Source organism: Theropithecus gelada, chromosome 3 (genome assembly GCF_003255815.1).
Source record: "Theropithecus gelada isolate Dixy chromosome 3, Tgel_1.0, whole genome shotgun sequence".
In the NCBI taxonomy this organism is placed as follows: domain Eukaryota; kingdom Metazoa; phylum Chordata; class Mammalia; order Primates; family Cercopithecidae; genus Theropithecus; species Theropithecus gelada.
The window spans coordinates 105,128,311-105,152,140 of NC_037670.1; the positions used below are offsets into that span (position 1 = coordinate 105,128,311).

A 23,830-nucleotide genomic window follows, 5' to 3' on the forward strand; every position below is an offset into this window, starting at 1 on the left:
CGACCGCAGGGGGGTGAGATTCCCAAAGCCACTTTCACACCTTCGATAATGCACTAGCAAAGAGAAGCCCGAAGAGGCTGAAGTTTCCACGGAGGGCACCGTCGGGGAGACGCAGCCCGGGAGGACGGGAGGGTTGGGCTCGCTACCTCTGCACACGGGCGAGCCGGGGCTCCGTCTCTCAGGTGAGCTGCTCCTCCGGTGGCTCTCTGGGGACCGTCTCGGGCGGCCCTTGGCCCGCGGCGCCTGCTCGGCCGGGGCTGCGGCCGGCGGCGGCGTCGGGCTGGACGGGCTGGGGCCGCGGGCCGCGCCGGGCCCCGGAAGGCTGCCCAGCGAGGCGGCAGCAGCGGCGGCGGGCGGGCGCGTGGGACTGTGCTGGCTGCCCCGCAGGAGCTGGTAGGGCACCGTAGCGCGGATGGGCTGCAGCAGCCGGCCGGCTCCCGCAGCCGGGGCGCAGCTCACGCCGCCGCCCGCACCGTTCCCGCTCCCGGCTGCGGCGACGGCGGGCGGGGACCCCGCGGCGCTGCGCCTCATCCTCTGCGGCGGGGGATGAGGGGTCTGAGAGGAACTGGAGGAGGATGAGGAGGCAGTGGACATGGTGGCTCTGCGGGCCCTGGACGCCGCCGGCCGACACGGAGGCGCGGGGCGGGAGGCGCGCGAGCGTGTGGGAGCCGGCGCGATAGTGCGTGCGAGTGTGTAAGGGGGAGGGGCAGGGGTATCGCTGTAGGGGAGGAGTCTCGGGGCTCCCCCTCCCCAACGCACACCCCCGCCGCCTCGGCGAGGGGGGAGGGGAAGGCTCCGAAAACAAACGTCCAACGGCCCCAACCGCCCGGCTGGGCTCGGCGTGGCGGTCACGGCCGGGGCCGCAAGGAGCCCGGAGCCGCCGCCGAAGCCACTGCTCCAGGCATCGCGCTGACAGGGCAACCGCCCGGTTTACGCAGCCCCGAGGGCCACTCGCAGCCTTCTCCTCAGCCCTCGCGGGGCTGTACGCACGGGAGAACCCGTCAGCTGCAGGGAGGGCCGGGACCCCTGCTTCTGGGGACTAGGGTAGAGAGAAAGGGCCTCGAGGTGCTGGCGCTCCTCGGAGTCCGCGCCGCCGCCGCCGCCGCCGCCGCTTCTACCCACTCCTCACTCGAATGGCAACTAATTCGCCCCAGCCGCACCCCGCCCCCGGCACCGCCTCCCAGCGCTCAGGACCCGGCAGCTGCCGCAACGAGCATTTCCATTGGCTTAGGGGCTCCCCACCAGAACTCGAGTGATTGGTTCTGGAATAGGAGTGAGAGAAGGAGTGTCCAATGACAATGGTGTCTCCTACTTTGAAGGTGGGGCGTGAGGGGGTGGCAGCGTGAGGTGGGGGTTGTGCGCGCAGTGGGGAGCGAAAAAGTTGACAGCCTTGAGGTAAGAGCGAGACTAGGAAAGTTGGATTGTGTGTGTCCTGCGCGTGTCCCGACACCCCCAGACACGCAAACGCCGCGCTAGGCAGGTTGCAGGGGCTCCACCCTCCTGGGCCGTCTGTATGACTTGAGACGGGACTCATGAGGCAAACTTTAATTTGCAAGTACACCTGCATCCGGTGGGATGTTTTAGTTAGAACCAGAAAACTGGATCTCTTCCCCTCTAATTTTAGTAAGCTGAGTTTTCGTGACCAGTAGCCTTATTAATCAAAAGAACTTCTGGTGAGCAGGCAAAATGTCTGGAACCTGGATTGAACAAAGTAAAATACTTTTACAGCCTAACATTTGTAATTATGCAGTGAAAAGAGATTATCAAATTCTGTGTTCCAAGACAATAACCCTGAATAGCAGGGGTCAACAAGGAATTTTACGTCATTACACCAGCAGCTAGATATATTAATGAAGGGCGCCCCTGCCTTTTCCGAAGCAGATAGCTTCTTGAGAGGAATAAATACCAGATGTAATGTAATAGTCCATTGTGGTAAATTTGTTTTTTATTCCGCAATGAAACTGAAAGGGTACAAAAATTTTGGATGACTATCAAAAACCTAAATTTATCCCACAGTAAACCAAGGTTTTAAACCTTAATCAGAAGCAATTAATGTAAGGATCTTCATCGGATAACTTTCATTAATTGTCAAGAGGTTAAAAGAGAAGCAGAATGTCAGATTGGTCTACTAGTGCTGTCTGCCCACACTGACAAACTTCCTCTTATTTCAGGCACTATATGCAGGGGTCACTTTCACGTATAGGAGCCATCCTTCTTTGCTTCCTTGTGTGTTCAGAAAGCATACCGTGTTCAGTAAAAAAAAAAATTGATGAAACTCAATAAAAATACAAAAATTTCATGCAGTACTTCATAGTTCCTCACTTTACCACATATTAGAATAATAGCTAATGTTTATTCACCATGTGCCAGCCGCTATTCTAAGAACATGATGTGTGTTAATTTATTCAGTCCTCATATAATCCACAAGGTAGATACAATTATTATCCTTACTGTGGTCTCAGTTGTGGCATAAATAAGCTGTCTTGCCTGAGATCACACAGTTAGTATATGGGAAGCTAAAAATTTCAAGACTGGCTCAAGAGTCTGAGGAAGCCCTCTGCTATAGTGCCTGGCAGCTCAAAGCTGTGGGGTACATAATTTGTAGAGTATGTATTTACAGTGGCCCACAAATCTCATCTGTGAGGTAAGTTTCCATCAGTTTAAAGGAAATTCTACAAATGAAGACAGACCACTACTTTTTTTTTGTTCTCCAGAATAACATATTTTAATTATGAATAAAAACTTTATACTCTTCCAAATTTTATATAATTGGCCTACCTCATTAATTTAAAAACTGCATTATATTGTGTGTGAAAAGAATGATAAATGATTTCTTTTCAGTGAGTTTTTTAGAATAGCAAGAACAAAAAATCTGACAGATTAAAAATATGTAAAGCTGGCCAGGTGCGGTGACTCATGCCTGTAATCCCAGCACCTTGGGAGGCCAGGGGCAGGGGATCACTTGAGCTCAGGAGTTTGAAACCAGCTTGGGCAACATGGCAAAACCCCACTCTACTAAAAATACAAGAATACTAGCCGGGCGCAGTTAGGGAGGCTGAGGTAGGAGGATCACCTGAGCCCAAAAGGTCAGGAGATCAAAGCTGCAGTGAGTCTTGATCACACCACTGCACTCCAGCTTGGGTGACAGAATGACACCCTGTCTCAAAAAAAAAAAAATTAAGGTTTTTATTTTACATGCAGGTAGATTTCTGAGTTGTTGCTTTGATTACAGCATAGTTGCATTATAGAAATGTCATCTCTAGCTACTCCTAAATATATTTATGGAACGACCTCAACATATTAGGTTACAATAATTCTAAATTTATACTCGGTCACAATCACAATGATCAATTGGATCTAATTTGGATCTAAAACAACATATCTAGTCATATTTTAAGGACTTTCTGTGTTTCTTCAAATCTACCACAGCTGACTTAGACATCTAAAGCAAATCTAAATAATCCACACAGAGAAACAGAATTAGTATGATCTTAAAACACTATTATCAGTTACTGGTAAGTCATTATGACCAATCTAGAAGTTCAGTCACTTCTCTTTGCTATGGAAACCTTAGTTGTCTCTTAAACCTTTATTCTCATGAAGTAAGTACCGATCTTCATATTTAAGGAATATAGGCTTCAAACAAATCAAAGGTGGCCTAAAATAAATTAAACTCAGTGCCTGCTTTCAAATGTCCATTTGTTGGGTTCTTGATAATACTTTATTCTTATTGAGAATGATAGTAAGCTCCAAGGATATATAGAAGCTTTAGGAAAATGTTCTTAGTAAACTGGAAACCCCCTAGAATGAGATGTGGATTGCTAGGCTAGAAGAGCATTGTTATGCTATTATGCTAGCTATGGGGTAGTTAGGCCTAGTGCCAATTTTCCATACTGGTTGAATGTAAGTGTAACAATCTCTGAAAATCCTATGTAAGGCTTAAGGTTAACATTGACCTCTTACTATGTTGTCCTGTGTAAAGACAAAATTGAAGGCACAATTTGGTGGCATGAGAAATACTTCGGTTTCAGTAACCCCATGCCGTGGCTATCTGTGGGACAAGGATCTACCATTAGCTAATCTGAGGTAGAATCCTGTTATATTTACTTCTTAGTGCAAATATGGTAATAGACTACATTTTAGGTTAAATTAAAACTTGGAATCATTGGTTACATATGATTTATATGCAGCCCCATGTGGAGAGATCATAAGACGGAGAAGCCACAGAGCCCACAGAGCTACCAAAACCCTCCACTTCTAGCTCCATCTGGGTTTGCCTGGCTGAGCATCCAAGGCCCATCCAAATCTGAGAGGCAGTCCAGGCTGTCAGTATTTGCAATGAGGTCATGGCTGGGAGAGAACACTAAACAGATCTGCACTGATGTTCATCTTAAGCTGATTAAACTCTCTTGTAGATTGATTCCTAATAGCAACAACCACAAAAAAGCCTTGACTGAATTTTCGTCCCTGGCAGATGCTTAAATTAAACTCCTCACTGCTTGTGACAGCCTACGTGCACCTTCGCACAAGGTGTTCCCTCTGCCTGAAAGGTTCTTGTCCAGATATCCACACGGCTTGCTGACTCATTTCCATCAGGTCTTTACTCAAATGTCACCACCTTCATGATGAGAGCTTTCCTGAACACTTTTTTAAAAATCGTAAGCTCCCCTAGGCTTTTCCTGCTCTTTATCCTACTCTTTTTCCGGAGTACTTATCAGCATCCAAACCATAATATATTATAATTATTTTTTGCTTTGTCTGTCTAGAATAGAACAGCCTTGAAGACTTTTTATCAGTTTTGTAACTGCTGAATCTCCACAACAGTGCTTAGTATATGGTAGATGATCAATAAATATTTGTTTAATGTTGTTAAGAGTGGCAAATTTTAACCAGTGTTTGTCTTATGAACTAAAACTTGTGCTTTTCCTCAGGGAAAAAAAAATGTAACAGGTGTATCTCTGCTACAAAAGCACAGTTGCAGAGTAGAAAAATATCTGATGTGGTTACTGTAAACCACACAGATATTTGTATTGAAGCTGCCATTCAAAAAGACAGAATACCTTGTATTATGGTTGTTAGACCTACTGGCTCCTGGAGGCTCATCAGAGGTTGAAAATGGAAAATGGGGGCCAGGTGTAGTCCCAACTACTGGCAAGGCTGAGGCAGAGGACTGCTTGAGCCCAGTGGTTTGAGGTTACAGTGAGCTATGATCACGCCACTGCACTCCAGCCTGGGTGACAGAGTGGGAACCTATCTCCAAGAAAAAGGAAAATAGAATTGGCAATGGAGAAAAGGCAGTTGAAAAAAAGGATAACTGAAATAAACAAACTGAAGAGGATCACTTAAGGAGTGACATCTGCTGATTGGTATTTAGTTCTAGCTCACTATTAAGAAGAGCTATTCTCAAGAGGCCTATGTAAAGGAACTGAAAATAAATGATAATTAAGTAGGCAAGACTATTATATGTAAATAATGAAAACTTTGTTTCTAAAAGAAGTTCAGAAGAAGCAATAGTAATAGATATTTTATTTTTAACTGGCAAGGTCATCAAGAATAAGTGTACAGTTATTTCTCAAAAATAGAAAACAGTAATGAAAACCCCTGGTTTTTCAGTTTTCATCTCCACAGCAGCTCCAATTGCCAACTATGATGCCAGTGGCACCTCCTATGCATCTTAAGCTGCTGCATAATACTCTCACCATTTAACTAAAATACTATATTGTATAAAGTCAGCACATTCACAGGTAAAACTTGGGGGCCAAAGAACTATAAATATTATCTTTCCATGCTGTGACATTCTATTTGTTTTAGTCCCAAACAGAGTGTTCATAATACATGAAAGCAATAGTAATCCTATGAAGGGAATATGTTTGATTATCATAATGTTATTTTTTAATGAAAGTTTCAAGTCATTAAAGTATGTCATAAGTGTCTTCCTATGTGGCCAAATCTTATTTTTTGCCACATGAGTAAGTGTGTTGAGGGACTGTTGTTAGGGTGCCATCAATTCATCAGCAGTGCTGGACTAGAGAAGTTTCTTTTACTTATTTTAAACTTTTTGAAACACAATTTTCAGAGTGCCCTACTCAGCATCTTATTGAAAAGGTCCATATTAATGCCCCTAATAAGCCTAATTGGGGGCTTAGTAGCAACAATACTAGCATCAAGCCATAGCAACTCCTTATCAGGTTACTTATTGAATGTTTGTGAAGTGTCAGACACTGTTTTACACTCTGTTGGGTTTACCTGTTCTCACACTTTGGTAAATAGGAGTAAAAAGATATGCCGACAAAGCGAAAGCCATATCTACAGATTTGCCTTGCATAAAAAAAGATGTAAATAGAGTATTATGGAAGTGAGGGAAGGGAAAGCTCACTTGAGAAAAGGCTTCAGGAAGAAGAGTATGAAGAAGTCATGTAGGTAGGAATGCATAAAACCAGGCAGAAGATGATTGGACAGTCTGTCTTTGGCTGATGGTTAATGGAAGATAAGTCTTGGCCTGTTCATGACAGGTCATGGAGGCCTTTGGTTGCCAGGTAAGGCTTGCACTTTATTGGATATGCAGTGAAGAGCTGTTGAAGATTCTTGAATGGGTGGAGAGAACATGAGTGGAGCTGTGTTTTATGAAGATTAATTCAAGAATAGCTTACAACATGAATTAGAGATTGATGGTTGGAAGATGATGTAGAAGGTTTAGAGAATACTCCACATTAGTTTAGGTGACATGAGTTAGGGGAATGACAAAGGACATGGAGAGGGAAATAAGGTGAAAGTCATGTTCCTTCTCAGCTGATGATCATGTGGACTTTGAAAGGAGAACCCCAGACAGTTCTGAAGATTCAAGCTTGGATGCCTGAGAAGACAGTCATGGCTTTAACACAAACAGGGCAGCTATGGGAAGGAGGAGGTTTGGTGAAAAGATAATGAGTTCAGCTATAAATAAAATAACCAGAGAATATTCAAATGGAGACAGCTGTTAAATGACAGTGAAATTGAGAAAACAAGAGATATAGATTTGGGGGCTATCCATGTCCATGTGGTAGTTGAAGCCATGATCACAAACGAACTTGGCAAAGGAGAAAAGCATAGAAATAAAAAGAGGGTGAAAAACAGAATTGTGAAAATTTATACATGAGTCATGGAAGGAAAAGTAAAAAAAAAAAAAAAAAAAAAAAAACCGAAAGAAAACAATACTAGAAAAGAAGGCAGGGCAGAAGTACTCCTTAACAAAACGGAGTTCAGAGTCTCAGAAAATAAGTTTGGTAGATGCTTCATGGGGCATCTGACAAACTAATATCCCTCTTCTCTGAGAACCAATCCTCCCCCAACACATAGAGGGTTTGGGCCTGACAGCTATGTATGTACCAAATCCTCTGGCCATGGTTGATTTCACCTGAGTTCAACAACTGACTAAAGCTGGGCCAATTAAATTTTCTCCTTTGGGAATTTGAAATGAAGAAATAAAATGTTTTTCTATAAAGACTTGTGCATGGAGTGGCCATTTTCTGTCACGGGAACACAGAAGCAGAGGAAACCTGCCTTCTGAGAGAAAAGAATGAAGTGAGTTACAGAAAGAAGGAGAAATCAGACCAGGTGACCAGAAAGAGGGAGACAGTCTGAGAGGAAGTTCACTTTCCCATGATGATTATTTTGTTTCTTATGCATTTTATTCAATCCTCCAAAACCACCCCAACTCCAGCCCCATTCCTGCTGATACATCTCCACTATAGTCCCACCATCAAATCTATGATTTTTTCAACATTTGGATCCATTTCTTTTTCCTTTCTGTACAGGTAATACATGTTCTCCTTTCCTATCGAAAGCCATCTTCTCCACTTCTGATTTAAATTCTGTCCCTCTTGTCTCTCAGGGACTTCATTTCTGCAGTTATTATCTCCATCTTCTTCATCATCAAATTATTGATTTTTCCCGGTAATGTTTGAACATGCTGTTATGCCAACATTTATTTTAAAAGGCAAAACAAAGATTCTTCTGCCATCCCTTTCCATCTACGGTCCAAATTCTTTGATCTTGTCCCAGCAACACTTCTTGACAGAGATGTCTACATGTTACTTCTGATTTCCTATTTAATCCTATTAATCTACTATTTTCCTATTTAGTCTATTCCAATCTGGCTTCATGCCACTGAAAACTGCTAATCAACATCAACTGCCTCCATACTGCCAGACCCAGTGGATATTTCTGGGACCTCTTCCTATTCCAGCTTTTAGCAGTTTTCCACATAGCTGGTCAGGCTCAGTTCTTTAAAAAAAAAATATCTTCTATAGGAGTCTAGGACACTGTACTCACCTGTTCTCTTTCCTACTTCTCTAACCACTACTGCTCAGTGCTCTTCAGGTTCTTCCTCCTCTAGTCCCCTCTAAAAATTGGGCTCTATTCTCTGCTTGCTTCTCTGTAAACTCATCTTCTTGGTAATCTTAGACATTCCCATGGCTTTAAATACTACAAAATGCTGGCAACTCCTAAATGAAACTCTCCAAGATTCATATTTGTATATCTAGTTGTCTGTTTGATATGTCAAGTCCCCATGAATACTTGAAGTGAATGTGTCTAAAATGGAACTAAAATCTTAATTTCCATATTCCTGCTTTCTCTTAACCTCTGAGAAAATTGTCCCCATTTTTTCCGCATTTCAGTAAATGGTTTCACCATCTATCCAGTTATTCCAAACAAGAAACCTAGACAATACTTTTGATTTCTCATTTTTCTCTCCACCATCACCCCCTCCAACCCATCAGCTAGTCCTCTCATTTGTTCTTAATAAATAGATGTCTAATCCATCCACTTCTCTCCATCTCTTCTGCTGTTACATTAAGTCAAACTACTGTCATCTCTTACCTAATCTATTGCTGCAGCTACTCAACTTGTCTCCCAGCTTCTACTCTTGCCTTCTTTCATTTAGTTTCTACTTATCAGTCAGGGTAAACTTGGAAATATGTTGAGCCACGTTTCCTGCTTAAAAATGTTCAGTGTCGGCCAGATGCGGTGGCTCATGCCTGTAATCCCAACACTTTGGGAGGCCAAGGCAGGTGGATCACGAGGTCAAGAGATCAAGACCATCCTGGTCAACATGGTGAAACCCCGTCAATACTAAAAATACAAACATTAGCTGGGCATGGTGGCACGTGCCTGTAGTCTAGCTACTCGGGAGGCTGAGGCAGGAGAATCACTTGAATCAGGGAGGTGGAGGTTGCAGTGAGCCGAGATCGTGCCACTTCCCTCCAGCCTGGCAACAGAGTGAGACTCCGTCTCAAAAAAAAAAAAAAAGAAAAGAAAAGAAAAAAGGGTTCAGTGTCTTCCAATAACGTTGCAATGAAATCCAAAGTCCTTAAAATACCTGACTACTTTTGCTCTACTCTCCTCCTCCCCTTTTCAGTTCCAGCCACAATGCCTACTTTCACTTCCCCTGAAACACTCCTGCCTGGCCTGCATACAGGTGTATCCTCTGCCTAAATCACTTCTTCTACCTCCCTGCTCCTCAATTCCCTTGAAATGCCACGTCTTAGAATGTCCTTCCTGAGTCCTCACCCATCACTAATAACCTATAATAATATATCATTAAGTCAGTTTTTTTCCATCTATTTTGCTCATTAAAAGTTGTCAATAGACATTTGTTTACCTCCTAATGGCAAGTCTTTCCTACTAGATTGTAAAGTCTCTGGAGGTAGCGACCTTGTTTGTCTCTTCTGTTCACTGCTTGATCACTTAACACCTATGGAGTTCCTAGGATATACCACGTGTTCAATAATTACTTGTTATAACTTTACTTGTTGCTGATGGCTTCATCGTTCATTATTCCAGTCCTTGTACAGTCCTACTATACTTTCTCTGGAGAGTTTCCTATAGTCTTTTTTTTTTTTTTTTTTTTTGAGATGGAGTCTCGCTCTGTCGCCCAGGCTGGAGTGCAGTGGCCGGATCTCAGCTCACTGGAGTTTCCTATAGTCTTATACTCAGATCCCTTTTGTCATTTCAATAATTTGAGTAGGTTTCTGCTCTTATATCAAATGACCACTAATTGATGCAGCTTTGGAAAGGATAAGGTGGTCAGTAATGTCACATGCTGTTGAATGGGAAAGCAGTTTAAGAGCTAAGCAAAAAGCACTGGATCTCATCACTGATCATCTTCAAGCCAATAGTGTTCATAAAATATGGCCCAATTGAAGCCAGGTTACAACTAAGTTAACAAGATGGGTAAGAAGGTAGATGCATCAATGCAGAATATTCCTTTTAAGAAGTTTAACAGTTAAAATAAGGCATGATATAAAATGGGATCTTGGGGTTCAGCAGAACCAAAGAAAGTACATGTTAGTTTGGTTTAAAAGAAAAGAGAGGCCAGGCGTGGGGCTCACGCCTGTAATCCCAGCACTTTGGGAGGCCAAGGCGGGCAGATCATCTGAGGTTGGGAGTTCAAGACCAGCCTGACCAACATGGAGAAACCCAATCTGTACTAAAAATACAAAATTAGCCAGGCGTGGTGGCGCATGCCTGTAATCCCAGTTACTCGGGAGGCTGAGTCAGGAGAATTGCTTGAACCCAGGAGGCGGAGGTTGCGGTTAGCCAAGATCATGCCATTGCACTCCAGCCTGGGCAACAAGAGTGAAATTTTGTCTCAAAAAAAAAAAAAAAAAGAAAAAAAGAAAAGAGAAAAAAATGTCTATGGATATACCCATAAGCCAAAGAAGCCAAAGGAGAAAAAAATCAAGAAGTGTTTGAATGGGCAAGAAGATTAATAGATTTAGTTTCTATTAGCATTAGAGGATTTGATCAAGAGCACAACATTGACAAAAAGGCACAATGTTTCCCCTTCTACTACAGGAAGGAAGGAGGATAAGAGGTCAAAAGTAAGACAAAGTTTTGGATAGAGCAAAGGGAGGTTGAGTGTGGCCACTTCAGAAGGTAGCAAAGTCATCTACAAACCAATTGTCAAGGAGAAGATCAGAATCTCTTGAAAGACTTTTCTGAACCATACTTCCAACCCTTCATTCTATCCCTTACCTCCCTGCCCAAGACTTGCTTTCCACTACCACCATAGCAGACACTCACTGCTACAAAAGGCCATAGTGGCTGATTAAGTGTGCCTTACTTCTTAGATGGTGCTATGGTTTGAATATTCGTCCTTTCCAAAACTCATGTTGAATTTTTTTTCTTTCTTTCTGCCCCCACCCCCTCATGTTGAAATTTAATTGCCATTGTAATAGTATTAAGAGGTGGCACATTTAAGTGGTGATTAGGTAATAAGGACTCTGCCCTTATGAATGGATTATTGCCATTATCATGGGAGTGGGTTCACCCCTTTTATTCATTCTCTCTCTCTCTCTCTTTTTGCTCTTCCAGCATGTGACACCTTCTGCCATGGGATGATGCCACAAGAAGAACCTCACCAACTGCTGGCACCTTGATAGTGGACTTCACAGCCTCCAGAACTGTGAGCCAGTAAGTTTCTGTTCATTATAAATTACCCAGTGTGTGGTATCATTATAAATTGCCCAGACTGTGGTATTCTGTTACAGCAGCACAAAACAAATTAATACAGGAAGGGTGGAGTAGAAAACAGTACAATCAGTGAAGAGTAAGATAGTCAGAAGCGAATATAGGGTTGAAGAGCTCTGGCATCATGAGGAATATGACAAGGAAACAAAACTGTGTTTTCCAAACATGTGAGACCATCAGGCATATCTGGGTCCCTTGCTAAAAACACAGATTTCAGTCCCCTTTCCTGGAGAGTCTAATTCAGCTAGTCTGCTGATTGGAGGGTTAGGATTATATAATTTTTAACAAGTTTCTCAGGTGATCTTTATGATCAGGCAAATTTGCAAAACAGTAGATTCGAAATAAATAAAAGTTTACCAAGTATAATTGCAGGACCAAAATATTATCTCCATTTTCAGCCAAATACATAGAAACATTGATACCTGACATCAATTCATGGAAATTACCAAAAGAAAACAGCTTTTAAAATTCTACCTGTAGAATTTAAAAAAAAAAAAAATCTAAGAGTTCTATTCATTTTACATGATTTGTATCTAATTCTATGGTTCCAAATAATTTACAGTGGTATTTGAAAATATGAGACTGGGTTATAGATTTTTTTAATTATAGCAAATTTCACTGAGGAAAAGGGAAATGGACCTGACTGGCTAACAGTTATTATTTATAATAATGAGTCAGATATTTTAAAGCCTGTTCTGCTTCTAGTTGCTTAACTCTCAGATTAATAAACTAAACATAGTAAAATCTAAGATTTTTAAATAAAATCTTGAGCACACTAGCAGTACAGCAGCTGAGAATAGATTCGGGTCCTTGAAAAATTTCTTTCCATTTCCTCCTAGAAAAACTGATTTGTATTGATACACAATAGTCGCAGCCCATTGTGGGACTGCTTTCTGGGACCACAGAGCCCCTCTAATTTGTACCAGTTTTTCTCCATTCTAGTTGATCCTGACCATCAGGTATAAATTAGTGCTAAACCAATATTAGCTGATACTTCCCCAGGTGTGGGAAGTGAGGAAACCTGATCACACGAACAAACACAACCCTTCCTGGCTACATTTAAAATAAGACGGCTATTATTATACCGTGTGGGAAAAAGAATTTTTTTTGTTGTTTGTTTTTTAATCAATCTTATGCCACCTAAATTTGTATTAACTTGACATGGTGATATCAGTCATCAGTTAGAATCCATTTTTAGTTATAGATTCCCTATCAACCTTCACACTTTTTTCATTCTTTCATGGGGTCTCCTTTTGCCCTTCCAACTTCTTCTCACCCCCAGCCATGCCATGTGCCTTGCCCCACACCCTTTTTCATTTCTAGCACTACTCAAGAGGTTGCATGGAGGAGCCCAGGGGAGTAGGTTTACATACCTGCTTTAATTGCTCACCTTGGGTGGAGCAGTGTCCTAAATAAACTTTAGTTTTGCCACAGCACCATTACTCAACAAAGTATTTTTACAAGTGTCACTTAATAATACAAAAATAAATAAGGCACTTAAACTTGTTATTGAGGAAAGAAGCTTTAGTTGCCCACTTTCTGTACTCAGGGTCCAATCTCGCTTCACTTGTGCTTAGAAAACTCTTCAGGAGTTTTCTTTAAAGAAAATCAGTTAGAGCATAAGTGCTGTGAGCCAAGTCTAAGTACTTTTACCCTTGAAAGGATTAGTTCCGTTATTAATTATCAATAACAAGGAATTTTGTCATTTTTCTCAATACTTTCCAGTCATAACTATTCATAGTGTAACTATGTACTCAATGGTTTCATAAATATCAAAAACATATATATGTAGTACTTAGCTATAGATGGGAAGAGAAACAAATGTTCAAAATTCCAAGGAAATGATGTGACTCTGCATGATTTTTTCCCTACTTCCTGGGTTTTATAGAAACTTCACAGAACTTTTATATGCACTTTCAGATCTATGACTTTTTTGTATCACGGCAACAATTCTGTGACGTTAGAACATGTATGCTGTCTCCATTTGGCAGATGGGGAAATGGAGGCCCACAACCTTGGCTGGGGTCACAGATAGCACATGAGAGACTACAAGCAGAAGTCAGGTCTTCTGATTCTTTCACTATAAAAATTGGGTGACTTTTTTCCCCAGTGTTTTTTCTTCACTATAAAAATTGCCTCTGTAGCAAGAGCCAGGGATGTAATTGAGAGGCATGGATCTTTTCCACCTTGGTCTTTGAAAGACCTGTGAGCTAATAGTATATGCAAGAGAGGACACTTACTGCCTAAGAGATTGATTACCTACATTCAGGGCAACCCGATGATGCACCCTGATAAGAGAAGGGCCTGTGTAAAGGTCCTAATTTGTTTTAAATATCCAGAGTTCCTGATAGGGAGGCAGGGTGTGGTAATTATATATCTAACGTTTGGCTAATTGTCTCCATATCCTCACCTTCACAGATGTCTTTCAAACATTGATAATTACAGGTTTCAGACCCAAAGCCTACAAATTCATAATCCACACAGATGACATACTAAAATATACTCAAACTTGTAAGTCTGAAGACAATTTCAGCACTATTGGACTTACATTAAGAGAAAACTGCTTAAAAAGAGGTACCCTTTATTTCTATGTCATAGCTATACTTTACCACATAGATGTGTCATGGTTTCACCGTGATCTGAGGAAGTGCACATAAATTCATTTGCCTCTAAATGTAATCAAAATTAACAAAACAAGTAATAAAAAAGAAAGAGTGTGTAGATAACCCTATAGGAGTAAAACTGACTCAAATTAATGAAACCAACTTGAAACAATGAAGGAGCTGCTTCTAAGTAAGATAAAGAATGAGAACCAAGAAATAAGTACAGCACAGAAAAGCAGTCATCCTTGTCATGATGGGCTACAAGTACAACCCGAGTTAATTACATTATAAGTTCTTTTTAAGAATTCAAGCCAAGCATTATGGCTCACACTTGTAATCCCAACAGCTTGGGAGGCTGAGGCAGGAGGGATTGCTTGAGACAAGAAGTTTGAGACCAGCCTGGGCAACATAATAAGACTCCATCTCTAAAAAAAAAATTTAAAAATTTGCCAAGCGTAGTGGTGCATGGCTATAGTCCCAGCTATTTGGGAGCCTGAGGCAGAATCATCACTTGAGTCCAGGAGTTTGAGGCTGCAGTGAGCTATGATAGTGCCACTGCACTCCAGCCTGAGTGAGATCCCATGTCTGTTAAAAAAAAAAAAAAAATTAAAAGAAAAGAAGGAAAGGAAAGGAGAAAGAAATAGAGAGAGAAAGAAAGAAAGAAAAAGAGAGAAAGAAAGAAATTAAAATAAGAATCCAGCAAGTTCTTGCTATAGTGGCGTCAACATAACAATAAATAAGGTACTCTTACACCTTACACCACAATCTCTATCACCACCCAGAGCAATTATAATAAATCCTGCCTAATTTGGGGTCCCACAATTTAGGATGGTCTTACATTTAATAAAGAATTATGAATGTAGACTCTAGAAAAAGTCAAATGATTTAGCTTTATTTAGTTTGCAGAAGAAGTTCAAGGAGGGGTTAGTCATGGCCTTCAGGTATATTTAGTGCCATAGATGTTGGTGTTTGGGGATTTTTCATCATAGAAAGAATGTAAGGAAATTAGTTAAAGATTTAAGAGGAACAGGGTAAATAAAAGCATATGTTCAGCATTCACACTGCTATGTACTCCATGTATACTATCTCATGGAATCTTCACAGATACCCTGCAAGACTGATAGAAACCAAGAGTGAGGAGGTAGAAAAGTCAAGGTTAAAGTCAAAGGTCAAAGTCCTTTACCTCGTATTTGGTCTTAGGGTCTGTTTACTTCCAGAGTCTGTGCTACAGGACCAACTCACTGTAATGCTACATTGGGCAGTGTTATGAAACTTTCTGCTATCATTAAATTCAAGAATAGTTTCTAGAGACATATATCTAGGATAGTGATACAGTCCTGTCTGAAAATAGAAAAATGGACTATATTCTTCCGAGGCCACCTTCAGCCCTGCAATTTTAGATTAAAATTCAGATCAATAGAGCTTTAGTCCAAGGCTTTTACCACATTTTTTTAATCATTGAAGATCTGAGGCCTATAGCATGAGTAAGACTTTAGCTATTTATATTTAAAGTTTCCTCCGCCTACTTAAATATCCAACATTGAGAAATTAGTCTAATAAATTAGAGTATATCCATATAATGAAATTTTGTGTTATTGTTAGAATTATGTGGAAGAAATTTTAATGACATAAGAAAATGTCGATGACATATTATCAAGTGAATTTAAAAAACCAGAAAAACCAAACTCAACTGTAAAGTATGTTTCTAATTGAATTTAAATATATATTTACATATGCATATATAAAAACAACTGAGAGAACATATGCCAAAACATTAATAGTAGTTCCCTGTGGTTAATGGGATAAAGGATGACTTGTATTTTCATCTCTGGGCTTCTTTACATTTTTCTAAACTGAACATGTCCTACATATATTACTAGAAAGAATGCTTTGCACATACCACACACACACGTAAAATGATTTTCTGCAAAGGTTTTAAAATTTAGAATAGAATAACATTGTATTAGGAATGGAATTTTGTATAGGGTGAGGAAGAATTTATTAAATAGCATAGAGCCCATTGTTAGCAGCAAACTGTCACTCTGTCCAACACTAGAAATAAAATCAGCTTTTCATATAATTTCTTTCTTTTTTTTGAGATAGGGTCTCACTCTGTTGCCCAGGCTGGAGTGCAGTGTCACAATCATGGCTCATTGCAACCTCTGTCTCCCAGGCTCACGTGACCTCTCACCTCAGCCACCTGAGTAGCTGGGACAACAGGCATGCACGACAACACCTGGCTAACTTTTGTATTTGTTGTAGAGATGGGGTTTTGCCATGTTGCCCAAGCTGGCCTTGAACTCCTGACCTCAAGCAATCCGCCTGCCTAAACCTCCCAAAGTGCTGGGATTACAGGTGTGAGCCACTGCATCTGGCCATAATTTCTTATTATGCTAAACTATCATATATAACTATCAGAATTCTTTTAGCCCTTGCCTAAAACCCTCTACTCAGAAGGCACACAGAAGACACACAGCTAAGCACATGATACTATGTGTATAAAATGAAGATAATAATCATACCTAGCTCATGGGGTTCTTACAGCTTAAGATGTAAATAAAATCATACTTTTAAAGCTAGGCCTAGTTCAGTGCCTAGAATATAGTAAGCACTCAATAAATGTTATCTTGTTAGTTATGTTCTTATTGTTAGCTAAAGAACAGAAAAATTCTGCAAAAAAATGGTTGTCGATCTAAGAATTTCCTATCAGCCACCTGGCACACATACTTAGTTTTAAAATAGTCTTGCAGTTAATGTAGATGGCATCTAAAGGAAACTTTGACACATTGTAATTATATAGCTCATTTCATTCTCCATACTTATCAAGGTTTTAATGAGTAATGAAAACAGGAAATGAAGTCATAATATAATTCAATTTTTAAAATCTTTTTTTCTGTTTATATTACCAAAAATGTTTGCAATATCAATAACATGTTAGAACTTTGTAATTACAATGTTATTTGAATTTTTATTTTAATGTAATTATTTATTATATTTGTCTCTCTGGAGATAATTTTTAGTTTTATTTGTGATTAAAAGCAGCTTTGAATTTAGCTATGTCCTTTACTATAATACAAAGAAAAAGCACATCTAAGTTCTTTGCAAATATCATTGTCCATTTGGGCACACACACACACCACAGACTTGTCTCAATATATTTTATTTTCTATTTTTTTGAGACAGTCTCACTCTGTCACCTAGGCTGAAATGCATTGGCATGATCTTTGCTCTCTGCCATTTCTGCCTCCCAGGCTCAGGTGATCCTCCCATCTCAGCCTCCCTAGTAGCTGGGACCACAGATGCACACCACCACACTTGGCTAATTTTTTGTATTTTTGGTAGAGATGGGGTTTTACTATGTTGCCCAGGCTGGTCTCAAACTCCTTAGCTCAAGTGATCTGTCTGCCTCAGCCTTCCAAAGTGTTGGGATTACAGTCATGAGCCACAGCACCTGACCTCAATATTGTTCTGGGTTATGTCAAGCCTTGCCCAGCTACTCAGAAGGCTGAGACAGGAGAATCTCTTAAATTCAGGAGGCAGAGGTTGCAGTGAGCCAGGATCGCACCATTGCACTTCAGGTTGGGTGACAAGAGCAAAACTCCATCTCGAAAAAAAAAAAAGTGTGTGGCATCTCCCCACTATATCTCTCTTCCTTCTGCTCTGGCCATGTGAAGTGCTTGTTTGCCCTTTGCTTTCTGCCATGACTGTAAGTTTCCTGAGGCCTCTCCAGAAGTTGAGCAGATGCCAGCATCATGCTCCGTATAGCCGGTGAAACTGTGAGCCAATTAAACCTCTTTTCTTTATAAATTACCCAGTCTTCGGTTCTTTATAGCAATGCAAGAATGGACTAATACACTCATCTAGCTTGTTTTCCAGCTAACAGGTTTATTTTTGGCCCAAGGAAGCAGGACACTGGGGAAGACGGGGAGGTGCTCAGAGGTGGCTCAATAAACCATAATCATTTAGGACACAGCTGGATAAACTGATTCCACCAATGATGATAGGGTACCATACTTTCTTGCATAGGCTCAGTGTGATTCTTTAACTTAATCAAAATTTCACATTTTAAACATTTATTTTATGTTTCTTTCTGTTTCTATCACATGCTTTACAGATAATCCATTTTAAAGCAAGAAAGCAAGATAATTCAAGGTAAAAATTCAAAGGGGGAAAGGATGGGAGTCTATGAGAGTTTGTTCCCTTACCTTCTCCCACTTACAGCTAATTTATATTTGACGAAGTAGTGGTTGTATGTATATATTACTCTTGTGGATAAATAGGGGATATCTATTTCTCTTCCCTAGGGAAAAATGTATGACTGCAAATTTGGAAACTAGACAGGATCTGCCAATACAGGGCAGAATGTTAAAAAGAGGATGAATTTTGATTTCAGAAAATTTAGAAGAAAATGGATTTCTCAGGCAACTGAAAGAACATATTTGGATCTGTTAAGACTAAGGGAGGCTTCAAGAGAACAGGACTTTGTGTTGGACAGACTATCTGTGACAGGGAAAAAACCCCTTCTCAATGATTAGGGACGAATCAGTTAACTGGCTTGAGTTTCACATTCTTCATCTGTAAAATCTGGTGATTAGACTGGCCCAGCAAAAGATATAATACATATAAATTGGAATGAATCTGCATTTTCCAAGCCTGATGAATTTATTAAAACTGAATTAAGTCACTAACTGGCAGCCTGAAGATGCAAGGAAAGAACTGAGTCATGCTTCTTAAGGTAAAAGGGCAGTCTAACTGAGAATTTTGTTATCTCTGAGGACAAATTACAAGGAGATAAAGATACTCAAGATCACATGGAAGGCTTCTGCTCCCACTTAGAGACTGCAATGTAAGGTATGGAAACAGAATATTCTCTATAGAAACATAAATGTTAAAATATGAACATTTTTGTTCTTATTTCAATCCAAAAATAAATAAATGAATTAAATGTCAAAGATAGCCATTCTAATTTGGAACTTCTCTGTTCATAACCTATTACGTAGTGGGTACTAAAAATCTGTTCATGGTATATGACTACTGTCTATGAAATGTGTAGGTGTTAAATAAATGCCATGGTTTATTTATTATAAGAAACTTTTTACATTTTAACATCTCTGAAATGTGGATAAAATTTTATTTTATTTTATTTTATTTATTTTTGAGATGGAGTTTCACACTTGTTACCCAGGCTAGAGTGCAATGGCACAATCTCGGCTCATTGCAACCTCCACCTCCCCGATTCAAGCGATTCTCCTGCCTCAGCCTCTCCAGCAGCTGGGATTACAGGCCCCTGCCACCACGCCCACCTAATTTTTGTATTTTTAGTAGAGACAGGGTTTTACCATGTCGGCCAGGCTGGTCTCGAACTCCTGACCTTAGGTGATCCACCCACCTCGGCCTCCCAAAGTGCTGGGATTACAGGTGTGAGCCATTGCACCCGGCCCTGAAATTTGGATAAAATTTTAAATGAATGGCTTGTTGTTGTTTAATTGGCAGCATCGTTTTTCTTGGCACCACTTAAAGCTTAAAGTTCCTCCTGACAATGCTTTTCCTTTTTGCTCGCAAGACCAGACATTCTCATGAATGTTTCTTTAGCATTTTCCAGCTTATCCTAAGATAATTCACAAATATTAAAACATCTATGATGTCCCTATTGAAGACAGTTCATCCAATACCTCATGATTTGATTAAATACTTCATCAAATCTAAGATACCATCATAAATTGTGCCATTATTTTAAGTGGTGCCAAGAAAAAAATCCCTTTGTATTGTGCTAGAATTCAATGATACACTGCAACCCCTGGAAAAGATTCATTTACCTTAATAATGTCCATAATAACAGATACAATACGTTTTCCAGGCATTATATTTATCCATGGTTTGACTGTAAAAGGTCTTGTACTTTTAAAAGATCTATAACCTCGTAAGATTCATGTAAAGTAAGTGTATTTTTTAAAACATAACTAAAGCATTTTTGTCACCCTATTTATATCAGCCCAAAACAGCATCAGTTCTTCAATAAGGGCTTCAGAGAGCTTAAGTTAAAGGAACAAAGTAGTCAATTAGTTAGTACTATGGCAGATTTAAACCCAAAACTTATTGTTTTAAAAAGATGAATATATATGCACACACACATATCATATACAGGTATGTAGATAAGGCTTGGAAGGGTGTGTCACAAGTTGTTATTTTGGAATGGAAAGTATCTGAGTTTGTTTTTTCCTCATCTCTGTTTCTAAATTTTGCCATAGTAAGCATGTATTGCATTTGCAGTAATTTTAAAAAGCAATAAGTATGATAGCATTTCCCCTTCCCCCCTTTTTTTCACAGTTAAACAGTGGGTACTGTAAAGTACAGCTGGCATAGTTAAGGATGTATCTTCAAAGATGCATTGGCTTAATTTTTTTCCTACAAAGTTACAGGCACCATCCAGTCCAGCCACAAAGCCCAATTTAGAGTTAGCCCTACATGAGACAGTGGGGGCCCACAAGCTAATGTAGAAGAAATAATCTTCCCTCCCTATTGATAGACATGGTGACTTCTACACATTTCTATGTGTTGACAATATATGCATACACTTGCAATTTGCCTTCTCTGGCCAGGCCACAGAAGAGGGCAATTCACTTAAATGCATAATTTTCTTTTTCTTCTTTGTTTTGCATACAAATATATGTAACAGTTTTATTTACAATACCCCAGAACTGGAAAGAAGCCAAATGTCCATTAACATGTGAATGTATAAACAAATTGTGTACTATCCATACAATAAAATACTACTCAGCAATAAAAAGGAATGGACTACTGGTACAGGTAACAACAAAATGCATAATTTTCTTGACCTGGGTTTTTTTCAGAATGCTGGAGCTGAAGAGTCATTTATTTATTTGATGTCACTTTAGTTTGTTAAAGGATAAAACCCTTTTAGTACAGGCTTTTCTCCTACCATAACCACATTTATGCCAAATTTAAAATATTGGTAAGCCTCTTTGAAAATCAGTTGTAGAATAAATAAAATGTCTTTTGTTTAGCTATTAACACGATTTTAGGATGCTGTGCCTTCTTTACCACCATGTATTTGTAGAAAATTATATTTCTGCTTTTTATATTATTCATAAATAAAAGTCAGTATTTTTCAGTTCTTTGCTTCTTCAAATCATGTTATTAACATTTATTGAAATACAGCTTTCTTCTTTCATCTTAGGTGTATAATCTCATCAGCTTTGCAGGAAAAACAGATACCCTTAGGGTCTGAATTGGCATTTGAATAGATAAGCTCACTTTTAGTCCATGCCTAATAATATTACATTATTGTTTAGGAAGAGATAGCAAGCTATGTCATATAAATTTTTATATACTCTTTCTGTCATCGAATAACAACTGAATTATCCTACTGTTAATAGGATTCATATAAAACTGTGGATGATGTCTAGCTACTCTATTTTTGCCAAAAGGAGAACACAGATAAACATTATGCCATGGCCATCATTTCAGTGACTTTAGGAACTTATATGCAGTTAGTGCCTCTTCACATACTGCTCACAAAGCATGTTCTCCAGTGATTTCAGAGAGATGACAAGAGGGACTCCAAAGGAGAATTTACTGAATGTTTGTGAAATTTGGGGCAATAGAGCCTCTCTAAGTCTCAGTATCCTCCCTGGTGAAAGAAAGATGATAATTCCTTCCTCACAGGATGGTTGTGACTACTAAATGGGATGATGCAGTTAGACAAAAACAGTTTGTGAAGCACTATGTTGGTATTATTATTATTGCATAAATATGAACAATGAGCACAGTAGGCCAGACCTTATTAAAGTCAGTACTTTAGATGGTGTACAAGCACACAGAGTAGCCAGGGAGTAGGCTCTGGAGAGGGGTACAGACGGGACAGGCTGAACACTATTGACCCTGGAATTACAAAACCCACTGCCAGAATATCCTGGTTTGCAGTACCAATCATGTTCATTCAAGGTAAAGGGCACACTCTGCCTCTCTCATAACAAAGGAATTCCTCCTCTGACAAAGATGCTGATGTCACACAATTTAGTATCAGTAAACATGGGCGTATTAATGGAAAGGAGGAGGTTAGCATTCTCTTGAGGGAGTTCAAGGAAGCTTTTCCAACTGGGAATTGAGGTTGGTGGGGAAATATGACTTAAACAGCTAATGGGCATTAACTAAATACACCACAACAAAGGCTGGCCAGATAAAATATAGATGAACTATCCCTGTCTCCACATGCACACCTAACACCTGTTAACATAGCAATTGTGCACCCCAAGTAAGAGAGTTAAAGATAACTGATTAGATGATTCCATTGTCCTCAATAGGAAGATACCTGGTAGCTGAAAAGCTCTGCTCTATTTTCTGTTAGCAGAGATTCTACTACCGTCATCTTCTTGTTTTGCAGCAACGGAGACAAAGGGGATTTTCCTGAGCAGCGTCAGTAACAAAGAAATGAGGCAAATTATTAAGAAACTGATGGGCATTCATTGAAGAGCAACAAATATGATTTATAAGTCTGAAGGGACTGCCTTCAGAGGGAAGACGAAAGAGACAAGTCTCCCAGCATTACCACGTGGCTCTAACGGGACTGGCTCATCGGTCACAAGTACTTGAAGGGTGTAAATAGCGGGCACAGAGAGAAATTATTTAGTGTCCAAGGGGACAGCAGGAGGAGTGATGGAAATGAAAGTCAAAACAAAGATGATTTAGGCAGCTGAACGAATCACATGCCCTAATGGAGGGATCTATTATAGGCTGTATGGCATCATCCCTTGGGAAGGGTGGAAACCCCATCACTTGCGCCATTTACAATTGGAAAAGGCATTAAAAAGTAGATCGGCATGTCGGAGAGGGAAAAAACACCACAGGTCCTCAGAGAATCAGTGGGATGACTTAATAGGTCTTCTCCATCTCAAATTACTGTGATGTAGTTTGTATGCTTGGGGACCTGAGGTGCTAGAATAATTTTTCCATCATTTGGGCTTCTTTACTATTACTACAAGTCCTCCTTGAAGAAATGATAACGGGTCATGGAATGCAGTTTCTGCATTGTAAGTGGAAGCCCACAGTGTACTGATGCTTTAGCATGAAGGCAGAACTGACTACGATAAGTTTTGCATTGTGACGTCAGTGTAAATAAATACAAACATAATACCAATGAAGTCCCAAAACAACATACATATATTGATTGAGACCAAAGGCAGAGGGAAAGGACCTTTGTCACAGATGGTGGCTGACTAAATGAAAATTCAAGTCGTTTATTCTCTCATCTAGAAAAATACATGTCTAAATACTTAAAGTCTATCTTTACAAAAAAAGAAAAAAAAATGGCCTTAAAACTATCAAGAAACATTTACTGTGTAGGAACTTTAGGACCCATATTTTGAATGTGTGCTGTATTTCTGTCCACAGCTGCAGTTGTAATTAGCAACTGACACATTCTGAAACCCATGGTGGCCCAGAAGAGCACATATGTGCACGGGCTGTGCCAACCTGGGGCAATAACTGCAACTGAAAGGAACGGGCACAGCTTGGTCAGATGGAAACTGGGGCAGGCAGAGAAGGGCTGGTGTTACTGTGATTACTAGAAGGAGCACAGCTGTGACCATCTCAACCCTTCTCAGCCAGAGGATGACACGGAAGCAGGGGACAAAAATGGCAAGAGAGTGACAGGAGGGAGAGGCAGCAAGAAAGAAAGCAAAAGAATCCAGAGAGGG

General features: G+C 40.1%; 1 protein-coding gene and 1 long non-coding RNA gene across 2 annotated transcripts in view; one reads left to right on the plus strand and one right to left on the minus strand.

Annotated features, from left to right (window-relative positions):
- The window catches only part of GLCCI1 (glucocorticoid induced 1), a 131,094-nt gene extending 129,969 nt beyond the window's left edge, over nucleotides 1-1,125 (minus strand). Inside the window, exons 1-2 of the mRNA XM_025378612.1 lie at nucleotides 1,016-1,125; nucleotides 147-635 (exon numbers count right to left, since the gene is read on the minus strand). Of these exons, the coding sequence (XP_025234397.1) occupies nucleotides 147-594 (448 nt within the window). The 5' untranslated portion in view covers nucleotides 595-635; nucleotides 1,016-1,125. The remainder of the gene's footprint in view (nucleotides 1-146; nucleotides 636-1,015) is intronic.
- Nucleotides 1,126-1,185: 60 nt separating this feature from the next.
- Nucleotides 1,186-19,070, plus strand: LOC112620276. The gene is made up of 5 exons (XR_003118504.1): nucleotides 1,186-1,395; nucleotides 11,356-11,454; nucleotides 13,930-14,085; nucleotides 18,229-18,266; nucleotides 18,419-19,070. It is a non-coding gene; the product is annotated as an uncharacterized LOC112620276 (long non-coding RNA).
- Nucleotides 19,071-23,830: the final 4,760 nt, after the last annotated feature.